At 40.1% G+C, this 12,877-nt stretch overlaps 1 protein-coding gene across 2 annotated transcripts in view; it reads right to left on the reverse strand.

Annotated features, from left to right (window-relative positions):
• The window catches only part of maea (macrophage erythroblast attacher, E3 ubiquitin ligase), a 164,509-nt gene that overhangs the window by 106,038 nt on the left and 45,594 nt on the right, over positions 1–12,877 (reverse strand). For both annotated transcript variants that reach the window (XM_041191877.1, XM_041191887.1), the window contains exon 3: positions 4,018–4,221. In XM_041191877.1, the coding sequence (XP_041047811.1) occupies positions 4,018–4,221 (204 nt within the window). The remainder of the gene's footprint in view (positions 1–4,017; positions 4,222–12,877) is intronic.

Here is a 12,877-nt window from a genome sequence, read left to right on the forward strand (position 1 = left end):
ACACGCCTCCATTATTTCCCGATTTATACTTTGTCCTACAGTGAAGCAACAATAGACAACTCCCACCCATGACTACTTTCCCTTGTTATTCCTCATTTCCACCCAAACTGATTCCACATCACAATCTACTGCACCTCTATCACCCTCATCACCTCACTGGTACCTTCTTTTATTGAGAAAGCTACCCCATCTCATTTTCTCTTTTCCCTATTTTTCAGGAATGTTGAACATCCTTGAATATTGAGTTCCCAGTCTTGGTCACCCTGCAACCGTATCTCTGTAATAGCTATTAAGTCATATTCATTTATTTCTATTTGCATCGTCAACTCATCTATCTCGTTATAAATGCTTCGTGCATTCAGATAAAAGAGCCTTAAGCTTTGACTTTTTACAATTATTGCTCATTCTGATTCTAATTTCTGCTGCACTTTTCTGCTTATATTTTCTGCCCCTTCCTGTCACACTTTGATTATCGTTCGCTCCTTCACTACCCTGAATCTCTGTCTTGTTTCATTCAGATTTTTTAAACTTCTCTTCAATTGAACCCCCACCCCCCACTAAGTAGTTTAAAGTCTTACCTACTACCTTTGTTATACGATTCGCCAGGACACTGGTCCCAGCATGGTTCAAATGAAGCCCATCCCAATGGAACAGCTCTCTTCTTCCCCAGTATTGGTGCCAGTGCACCATGAATCGGAACCCATTTCTCCCACACCAATCTTTGAGCCACGCTTTTACCTCTCTAATCTTATTTACTCTGTGCCAATTTGCATGTGGCTCAAGAGGAAAGATGTCTTGCGGCAACTGCATAGAGCCTTGGTGAGTTCGCACCTGGACTAGTGTACAATTTTGGTCTCCTAATCGAAGGGAGAATATACTTGCCATTGAGGGAGTGCAACCGAGGTTCACGAGGCTAATCCCTGGAATATCAGGGTTGTTTTATGAGGAGAGATTGAAGAAATTGGGCCTGTACTCTCTACAGAAGAGTTTCAAAGAATGAAGTGATCTCATTGAAACTTACAAAATTCTTACAAGGCATGGCAAGTTAAATGTGGATAATATGCTCCCCCTGGCTGGTGAGTCTAAAACCAAGGGACACAGTCTCAGAATACGGGGCAGGTCGTTCAAGGCTGAGATTAGGAGGAATTTCTTCACTCAGATGGTGGTGAATCTTTGGAATTCTCTACCTCAGAACTGTGGAAGCTCATTCTTTGAGCATGTTCAAGACAGAAACCGATTTCTGGAGACTAATAACATCAAGGGATATGGAGATAGTAGAGAAAAACGGCGTCGAGGTGGATCTTCAACCATGATCTGTTTGAATTGCGGAGCAGGTTCAACGGGTCAAATGGCCTACGCCTGCTCCTACGTTCTTAAATCTATTGTGATTAAAGGATAAGGAAGTAGGGTTTATTTTAGGGAAAACAGAGATTAAGATGTCCAAATGAAATTTTCAACGTTATGAATGAGCACAGTAAATATGGTCCAAAAATATTACAAACGTTTTAAGCTCCAGGGAGAAAGTTAGAAAGAAGAAATAAATAGGTTCTTAGTTTACTAGACTAAATTTTTTAAACAAATTTTAAATGGTTTCAGCATGTAACTAAATATGCTCATGAAGAATGAAGGGATTGACGTTCAAAAAAATTTAGAAACAGAAATGCTGGAAATACTTGCGGAGAGGAATACAGTTAATGACTGTATGACTCTTCATCGGAACCAAGAAAAATGAGGTGAAATATAAGCTGGTTGAGGTGGATGGGACAGGTAGAGCTGGATAGAGGGCCAGTGATAGGTGGAGGCAAAGAAGAGATTGCCAAAGATGTCATAGACAAAAAGACGAAGGGGTTGACGGTGGTGATATTAGCTAAGGAATGTGCTAATAGTGACATTAAGGGTAGAAAGCAGGACAAGCAAGCGAAGATAGCCCTAGTTGGGGTGAGGTGGAGGGAAGGGATCAAAATAGCCTAGAAGGTGGAGATAAAACAATGGATAGAAATAAATTCTAAAATAATAGAAATAGGTGAGTAAAGAAAAATATATGAAAAAATATATTTTAAAAATTATAAATTATTGAGAAAAGGGGGATCAGAAAGGGGGTGGGAATGGAGGAGAGAGTTAATGATCTGAAGTTGTTGAACTCAATGTTAAGTCCGGAAGGCTATAAAGTGCCTATTCGGAAGATGAGGTGCTGTTCCCCCAGTTTTCGTTCAGCTTCACTGGAACATTGCAGCAGGCCAAGGACGAACATGTAGGCATGAGAGCAGGGTGGTGTGTTGAAATTCTCCACCCCTACCCCCTTTTTTCCAATAACTTATAATTTTTTAAATATACTTTTATATATAATTGTTTTTCTTTTCCCATCAATTTCTATTATTTTAAAATTTATTTCCATCTATTGTTTTATCTCCACCTTTTAGTCTATTTCGATCCCTTCCCCCACCCCACCAGGGCTGTCACTTGCTTGTCCTGCTTTCTGCCCTTAACGTCACCATTAGCACATTCCTTAGCTAAAAGCACCATCGTCTACACCCCTTTGTCCTTTGTCTATGACATCTTTGGCAATCTCTTCTTTGCCTCCACCTATCAATAGCCCTCTATCCAGCTCTACCTGTCCCATCACCATCAACCAGCTTATATTTCACCACATTTCTATTTTTCCTTAGTTCTGATGAAGAGTCATATGGACTTGAAACGTTAACTGTATTCCTCTCCGCAGATGCTGTCAGACCTGCTGAGTTTTTCCAGCTATTTTTGTTTTTGTTTCAGATTTCCAGCATCCACAGTATTTTGCTTTTATATTATTCTGGAAATACTTAGTCAGTTATCTGTAAAAAGAGAAAGAGTGATGACACTTCAGGTCAATAGCCTCTTGGCAGAAGTAGAGTCCCTTAATGGCGGGCAGAAATTGTAAAAAATATAATTTCTGTCTAAGATTAGTTATTTAGCACCCAAAATTCCTTAAAATGTTAAAAACATTAGTTTTTGCAATATAGTTAGAAGCCATTTGCTAAGGTAAAAAAAGTTTTTTTTTTTAAAAGCAATTCTTCCCCTAGTGAATGATAAAATACACTGGTCTTTCTTGTTGCACTTCCCAACAATGTACAGGTATGGAAGCATCACTAAACTTGTGGACTAGTAATCAAAGTGGATCACTAAATAGCACTGAAGACATTGGTTTGGAGTAACTTTTAATCTTAAAAACTACATATCAATCTTCAGAATACTATATTTATTATATATGCAAGTTAAGACATAATTGAATACATCATAAAGTGGTAGCTTTGCCAACATCTGACTTTTCTTTTAAATTGGAATAACATGTTACTCAGGTTCTGAAGATGATTCATACTGGACTTGAAACGTTACTCTTTCTCTCTTCACAGATGCTGCTAGGCCTGCTGAGTTTTTCCAGCACTTTGTTTTACTTTCACATCGCCAGTATCCGCAGTATTTTATTTTGATTTTATGTTACTCAGTATCATGCCCAGATTTGAACAGGAATTTAGTCAAGAAGCCCAAATATAGAAAAAAAATACTAGCCAGTAAAACCAAATCTAACAAAGTATGACTAAAATCCAGGTAAAATCCTTATCTTTGTAAAGACATACAATACTATATAGAACAAATACTTTACTGATTATAAAACAATTTAACATCTCCCTTAACTATTCTCAATTTATAGATTCCTTCAGTCAAAAGACCTGAAAAAAATTTAAAATGTGTCCCAGACATTTTTTTTAATACCCAAAGTTAGGAAATGTGGTATATTTGTAATACTATTGTCTTGATCCAAATGTAATAAGTTTCTTGACAATCATAATTTGTATCACCAGTGGAATATTTATTAGGCTAATTAACAGTACAAAGTTTTGAACTAACCTCAAATTTAACAGAATTTGCAGCCAAATATGCAATTAAGAAGCAAGTTAAAGGGTGATTTTCCACTTGTATCTTCTTATTTACGATTTCACTGCAACCTTTCCAGCACAATTATTGTTCTTAGGCACTACTCACCTCAATTCCACTCTGTTTGGTCAGTTTAACAGCAGTGTTATAATACCCACACCGCAGCAAATGCTCCACCATCATGCGGTCCATGCGTTTTTTCTTCCACATATTGACTGCTGCAGCTTGGTCACTGCTGTGTTCTTTCAAGTGTTCAATTCTACGTTTGCAAAGCTTTGCGCTCTCATCTTCGGCTTGGATTGACTCAACTGCCTGCCGGAAGGACAAAATGCACTCAGTAAAAATCACCCCACATGAAAACTGATTTGCAAAGCATATTTGTTCAGCATTGTTTGATAAAACAGGTGTGAATTTTGAAGTTGAACATGAAGCTGTATTTACAGCATAAGACTCCATTAAAAATATGGAAATAAGGATTTATATTGGAAATAAAGGGTAGAATGCGTGACATGAAAATGGAGAGCAACTTGCATCTGCAAACAACATTTTTATGGTCCTGTTTCAGCTCAAGATTGCACTTGGTTTCATCTTCCTGTGAGTAATGCCACAGGAGAGTGTCTCAATAGTATTTCATATAGTAGGCATTTCTTTCAAGTGTCACAGTTGCACTCCTCAAACTTTGCTGGTAATATTTTTACTGCTATAAAATCAGTAGGCATCTGCAGTTGGATACAAGCATATACAAATAATACAATATCAGTTCCAAAGAAGAGTAATATTGTACCTAACACAATGGGCCATAACTTCTGACAAGTCTCGGAAAGTGCTGGCCCATAGAAATGAGAAGAAATAAACACCAACTTACCTGGTCTTGAAAATTGCAATGCCACTTCCATTCACAGGAGCTGCTTGAGGCCTACATCAAAAGAATCCTTGCAGGCCCCAGCGAAGTGTAGATCCAACATTTTCAAGGAGGCCATACACCCTTTTTTTTTTACAGAAGGGTCCAGAGGTCGGGGGTGAGTCGGGTTGTCGGAGGGAGTCCCGTGGGGTTAGTCTGGGTCTTTACAACAGTTATCCAGAAATTAGAAGAGGTTCTAACTTCATCTGGGTAACTATTGGTAATAACCCAAGCAAATCCATCCAAAGTTTGTGATTTAAATCATATTTTTGGATGGTCCCCAGCACAGCGCAATTGTCCAGGGGAGTTAGCACTTCTGGGCAATTGCTGTGCAAACTCTTGCCTGGGAACTTACCACAGGGATTCCCCAATGCATTTTTGGGATACCTCCCAAATCCAACGCTGGGGAGTGCAGAAGTTACAGGCCATTAACTCTGTTTCGCTCTCCACAGATTCTCCCAGACCCGAGTTTACCAGCATTTTCTGTTTTTATTTTAGTTTTCCAGCATCCACAGTATTTTGTTTTTATTTTATTGCAATACCAAATTAGCCTGTGTGAATAAAAACAGTAAATAGTGTGAATTGCTCAGCAGGGCAGGCAGGGAGGAGTTAGGTCAACAACCTTAAATGTTAACAAAATGTCTCTCCACTGATGCTGCCTGACCTGATTATTTCCAACACTGAAGCAAAATACAATGGGTGATGGAAATTTCAATTAAAAACAGTTGCACCATGCTAAAGGCTAGGATGGGGGAGTGGAAAGAGAAGGTGGCAGTATATAACGTAATAGTCAGGTTCATGAAATTCTCCTGTTATGATCAATATCATTCCAGTTAAGTTAGAACAAAAAGGATTTTAAGTCTTCAAGTTTTCAGCATGAAATGCTAAATTAAACACTCAGGAATGCAAACTACTAACAAGTGAAGACACTCAGAACGCATACCTCCAGCATGCTATGTTAACTCAATATTATTGCAATTACATAACTCTTCCGCGAGGCCAGTCCCTGCCAGGCTGATCCTCTGTAGCTACAAAACTGCAAACAACTTTTTATGAAGAGCTTCCATCACATGGAGGTGGCTTCAGGCCAATATACATCCAACAACCTGCTCTGAAAGCTGTCAAAATGTGAAGAGAGTTGTAACAAATTGCACCACAGTAGCTGAGACAGAGGAACATACAAATATAGGAAACAGGAGCATGAGGAGGACATTTGGCCCATCGAACCTGTTCCACCATTCAGTAAGATCATGGCTGATCATCTACCTCTGTGCCATTTTTCCCCCATTATCCCCATATCCCTTTATGTCATTAGTATCCAGAAATCTATTGATTTCTATCTTAAGCATGCTCAATGCCTGAGCTTCTAGTGCTCTCTGAGATAGAGAACACCCAAGAGTTACCACTCTCAGCAAAGAAATTCCTCCTCAGCTCAGTCTTAAATGGCCTGCCCCTTATTCTGAGGCAATCCACAACATTCTAACTTTTGTTACAGAATGAAGAAATTGGACATTCCACAAGCATAAAATTAGTTTTGCAGGGCCAGGGAGCCTGGTTAGCAGCATTTTTCGTTTGCGCTGCTGTTAAAAACCCAGTTACACCTTATTCAACAAGGCGTAACTTTTTCCTCATGTGTTTTTGCAGCGAGACTGATAGCATAAAAAGCGAAAGCTTGCGTCGTCAAATCAGTCATTTCTACTCAAATACCATCTGTGAAGACTTCAACACCACACCATGTAGAGGAACGGGAAATCGCCAACAGCAATTTCTGGATTTCCACGTTAAATTGACCAACTGGCTGTCAGTTTCACAAGAGTAACAGTAACAAATGCTGATAGTTCCACTGTCATTTCAACTGTAAAATCTGAACCAATGCTTTACCTGTCCAGGGAAAAAAAAGTGTGCTGGGAAACATTTCTTTAAGTGGTTTAATATCCTATTTATACTACAGAAGTGCTTTGTTCCAAGATATAGCTGGATTCTCTGAGTGTTGAATCTATTCCACTTCGTGTGACATGGATTCTGTTTCTATAATGCTCGAATCACAAATACCCCTTCAAAGCAACTGCAGTTACATAAATCATGCACATATGCCCCAGAATCATACAGCTTAAAGGCTTGGGCCATTATGCCTGTGTCAGCTCTTTGAAATAGCAATACAATTAGGATCATTGGAGTAGGAATATACTATTGAGCCTATCGAGCCTGCTCCACCATTCAATACTATCTTGGCAAATCATTCACTTCAATGTCTTTTTCCCCACACTATCCCCATATCCCTTCATGTCACTGAGATTCCTAAATACCAATTTCTGCTTCAACCATTCTCAATGACTGAGCCTCCACAGCCCTCTGGGGTAGAGGTCTTCCTCAGTGAAGACAGACACAAAGTGTCATTTTGCTTCTCTGCCATTTCTCTATTCCCAATTATAAATTCTCTTGACTGTGCCTGTAATGGACCCACATTTATCTCAGCCAAGCATGTCCTTTTTATATACCTATAGAAACTTTTACAGTCCATTTTCATGTTTTTTGCAGGTTTACATTCATATTCTATTCCCTTTAATCAGTTTCTTGGTCCTCCTTTGCTGTATTCTGAAATCCTCCTACTCCTCAGGTTTACTACTATTTCTGGTGACTTTATAGGCCTTTTCTTTTAATCGATCGGTGTTGCGTCCCTTGCTGTTTGTGGTACAAAAAATGATTTAGACTTGAATGTAGGAGGGTTGATCAGTAAGCTCGCGGATGACACGAAAATTGGCGGGGTAGTAAACAGTTGGGAGGATAGCCTTAGATTACAGGAGGATATAGACGGGCTGATCAGTGGCAAATGGAATTTAATCCAGATAAAAGTGTGAGGTGATGCACTTGGGCAGGACAAACAAGGCATGGGAATACATGCTGAATGGTAGGACCCTGGGAAGTATGGAGGATCGGAGGGACCTTGGTGTGCATGCCCACCGGTCCCTTAAAGTAGCGGGACAGGTAGTTAAGGTGGTTAAGAAGGCATATGGGATATTTGCCTTTATTAGCCGAGACATAGAATACAAGAGCAGGGAGGTTATGCTGGAACTGTATAAAACACTGGTTAGGCCACAGGTAGAGTATTGCATACAGTTCTGGAATCTGCATTATAAGAAGGATGTGATTGCTCTGGAGAAAGTGCAGAGGAGATTTGGATGTTGCCTGGGCTGGAGAGTTTTAGTTATGAGGAGATATTGGATAGGCTAGGGTTATTTTCCCTGGAGTAGAGGAGGTTGAAGGGGGACATGGTTGAGGTGTATAAAGTTATGAGGGGCATAGATAGAGTAGACAGGAAGGAACTATCCTCCTTGGTGGAGGGATCAATAACCAGGGGCATAGATTTAAGGTAAGGGGCAGGAGACTTAGAGGGGATATGAGGAAGAATTTTTTCACCCAGAGGGTGGTGGGAATCTGGAACTCTCTGCCTGAAGGGGTGGTAGAGGCAAACACCCTCAGATCTTTTAAGAAGTATTTGGATGTGCACTTGCCATGCCATGGCATACAAGGCTATGGAGCTAATGCTGGAAAATAGGATTAGAATAGTTAGGTACTTGTTTGCCCGGCGCAGACTCGATGGGCTGAAGGGTCTTTTTCTGTGCTGTAGATCTCTATGACTATGACTTATACAACCCTTTGTTAGCCATGGTTGACTGACTTTTATTTTTGGGTTTTAATGCCTTGAAGGAATGTATAGTTACTGTAAATTATATAATCATTCTTTAAAAATTATCTATTGTCATCATACCTTTTAATGTATTTTCCCAATCCACCTTAGCTAACTTGACCCTCATACCTTCATAAATTCATTTGTTCAAATTTAATACCCCAGCTTCAGATTGAATGACCTCACTTTCAAACTTAATGTAAAATTCCTGTCATCAAAATTCCTGATCGCTAAAGGTTCTTTTACAACAAGGTTATTAATTAGTCCTTTCTCATTACATAATACTAGATCTAAAATAGACTGTTCTTTAGTCAGTTCCTCAACATACTGCTTTAGAAAACCATCCCTAACATACTGTAGAAACTCGTCCTCCACAGAATTAGTGCTCATTAGGTTTATCCAGTCAATATGCAGATTAAAGTCACCCATGACTACTGTATTATCCATGCTTCATGCTTCTCTAATCGTCTGATTAATACTGTGCCCCACACTACCACTACTATTTGGTGGCCTATGAACAACTCCTACCAATGTTTGCTGTCCCTTGCTGCTTCTTACTCCACCCATTTTGTTCTTCTGATCCGAGATCCTCCCTTACTAATGTACTGATGCCATCCCTTATTATCAAAGCAACACCACCTCCTTTTTCTTTTTGCCTGTCCTTCCGAAACGTTGAATATCCTTGAATATTCAGTTTCCAGTAGCCATGTTTCTGTAATAGTTATTAAATCATCTATTTAGGCCTTTAAATCATCTACCTTGTTGCGACTGCTGTGTGCATTCAGGTAGAGTGCCCTTAATTTTGCCTTTTTGTATCACTACAACGAGTACCACTCTGCTGCTTCATCATATAGCCAGGCAATTTTTTTTCCCCCCACTTTCAATTACATTTTCAATTTCCTTTTTAAAGTTACTGCATCTACTTTAAACACACTTCCAAGCTGTGCAATTTAGTTCATAACACCCTGCATAAAAATAAATTCTTATTTCCATTTGGTTCTTTTGCCAATTACCTTAAACCTGTGTTCTCTTGTTACTTACCCTTCAGGGGAAACACTATCCCCTATTTACTCCATCAAAACCCTTCAGTTCTGAGCATCTGTATTAAGTTTCCCCTTAAACTTCTTTCCAGAGAACAATCTCAGCTTCTTTAGTTTCTCCATGTAACTGAAGTTCTGTATCCCCGGTATCTTTCTGGTAAGTCGCTCCTACACTTTCTCAAAGGCATTCTCATAACATTAGGCAAAGAAAGAACTAGGTTCCTTTGAGCTCTATCTGTCCCAACACCTTCTACCAGCTTATATTTCACCCCATTTCTCTATTTCCTTAGTTCTGGTGAGGGGTCATATGGACTCGAAATGTCAACTGTATTCCTCTCCGCAGATGCTGTCAGACCTGCTGAGTTTTTCCAGGTACTTTTGTTTTTGTTTAAGGCCATATTCTCAAACAAAACACTTCTATAGGTTAAACAGGGTATTAAATGGATGAACAAAGAACAAAGAAAAGTACAGCACAGGAACAGGCCCTTCGGCCCTCCAAGCCTGCGCCAATCATATTGCCCGTCAACTGAAATATTTTGCACTTCCAGGGTCTGTATCCCTCTATTCCCATCCTATTCATGTATTTGTCAAGCTACCTCTTAAACACCACTAACATACCTGCTTCCACCACATCCTCTGGCAGCGAATTCCAGACACTCACTACCCTCTGTGTAAAAAACTTGCCCCGCACATCTCCTCTATAGTTTTCTCCTCTCACCTAGTAATTGACTCTTCCTCTCTGGGAAAAAGCTTCTGACTATCTACTCCATGCCACTAATAATTTTGTAAACTTCTATGAAGTCGCCCCTCAATCTCCGTCGCTCTAGTGAGAACAATCCGAGTTTCGCCAACCTCTCTCATAACTAATAACCACCAGACCAGGCAGCATCCTGGTAAACCTCCTCTGCACCCTCTCCAACGCCTCCATATCCTTCTGGTATGTGGCGACCAGAATTGCACACAACATTCCAAGTGTGGCCTAACCAAGGTTCTATACAGCTGCAGCATGACTTCCCAGCTTTTATACTCAATACCCCTGCCAATGAAGGCAAGCATGCCATATGCCTTCCTGACTACCTTGTCCCCTGTGGACCTGTACACCCAGATCCCTCTGCCCGTCGATGCACTTAAGGGTACTGCCATTTACTGTATAATTCCTGCCTGTATTAGATCTTCCAAAATGCATTACCTCACATTTGTCCGGATTAAACTCCATCTGCCATTTCTACACCCAAGTCTCCAGCCGATCTATATCCCCTTGTATCCTCTGACAATCCTCTTCACTATCTGCAACTCCACCAACCTTAGTGTCGCCTGCAAACTTACTAATTAGCCCAGTTACATTTTCCTCCAAATCATTTATGTATACTACAAACAGCAAAGGTCCCGGCACTGATCCCTGCAGAACTCCACTAGTCACAGCTCTCCATTCAGAAAAGCACCCTTCCACTGCTACCCTCTGTCGTCTACGACCAAGCCAATTCTGTATCATCTTGCCAGCTCACCTCTGATCCCATGCGACTTTACCTTCTGTACCAGTCTGCCATGAGGGACCTTGTCAAAGGCCTTATTGAAATCCACGTTTTTAACATCCACTGCCCTTCCATCGTCGATCATCTTTGTCACTTCCTCGAAAAACTCAATCAAGTTAGTGATACACGACCTCCCCTTCACAAAACCATGCTGCCTCTCACTAATATGCCCATTTTCTTCCAAATGGTAGTAAATCCTGTCACGAAGAATCTTCTCCAATAATTTCCCTACCACTGACGTAAGGCTCACCGGCCTGTAATTTCCTGGGTTATCCTTCTTAAACAATGGAACAACATTGGCCATTCTCCAGTCCTCTGGGACCTCACCCGTAGCCAGCGAGGATACAAAGATTTCTGTCAAGGCTCCAGCAATCTCCTCCCTTGCCTCCCTCAGTACTTTGGGGTAGATCCCATCTGGCCCTGGGGACTTATCCACCTTAATACTCTTCAAGACGCCTAACAGCTCCTCTTTTTTGATCTCAACATGATCCAGACTATCTACACACTCTTTCCTAGACAAATCAACTGCTAAGTCCTTCTCTTTGGTGAATACTGATGAGAAGTATTCATTTAGTATCTCTCCCATTTCTTCTGGCTCCACACACAGATTCCCTCCTCTGTCCCTGAGTGGGCCTACCCTTTCCCTGGCTACCCTCTTGCTTTTTACATATGTATAAAAGGCCTTGGGATTTTCCTTAATCCTGGTTGCCAGTGACTTTTCATGACCCCTTTTAGTCCTCCTGACTCCTTGCTTAAGTTTCTTCCTATTTTCTTTATATTCTCCAAGGGCTTCATCTGTTCCCAATCTTCTAGCCCTTACGAATGCTTCCCTTTTCTCTTTGACTAATCTCGCAATATCCTTCATTATCCAAGGTTCCTGAAACTTACCATGCTCATCCTTCAAAATCAAGATCTGAAACATTAACGGTTTCTCTCCCCACAGATGCTGCCAGACTTAAGTATTTCCAGTATTTTCTGCTTTTATATTATGTTAAACTGCTAAGTACTTACACCCCAGTTAATATCAAGTAGCTTACAACTCCACCAGTTTGACCAGGAATAGGTCAACAAAAGATTTAGCTAAGCCAGAATTAGGGAAACCGCATTAATGGTCCATATGTTTGAGTGGAGAGATCACTTACCCACACCTAGAACCTAAATAAATAGTGCATGCAATTTAACTGCTGTCAGCAATATATATTAGTCAGGGACACAAAGCAAAATTTATGCAGATTCTCAAACTAAGTTTTGGTACCTCCAAAGGCTGCGAAGGGCCATTGTTTAATTTATGGTGTTACCTCCAACGCTGCATTTTTCAGTGAAGGCAACCATGTAACAGGGTAAGGCATATTCAGCAATAAAATTATCTTTGCCTTATTTAGGTTGTAAAGTAGCACTAAATCATGATTTTCAAGGTTTAAAAGGTTGCTTCAATCCACAATAAACGTTTACTTTAACAAACATTTCCACTTCATTAACACTAATTAATGACAGTGACATTAGAGGAAACTCTCAAATTAATAGAACGTCAGAAGCCATCCAGGAAACAGTAAATTAACTTTAATGTTGAATAATCTGCATGTTAATCCATAAATTGCAACTACTGTATAATTAATACTAATGCATTGGTCCAAAGAGCAGGCTTTGCCAAATATACACACAGGTGCAGCTGAGAAAATTTCACTTATAGAAGTTAAAGCGCTTCCACTTGCAAAAACACTCTAATGTGGTATTAACTGCAGCTTTTATATCCAAGTCCTTGAAAACACACTATCAAAGAACAACAAGATAAGGCAAGAGACTACAT

This window comes from Carcharodon carcharias, chromosome 1, assembly GCF_017639515.1.
Source record: "Carcharodon carcharias isolate sCarCar2 chromosome 1, sCarCar2.pri, whole genome shotgun sequence".
Lineage (NCBI taxonomy): Eukaryota > Metazoa > Chordata > Chondrichthyes > Lamniformes > Lamnidae > Carcharodon > Carcharodon carcharias.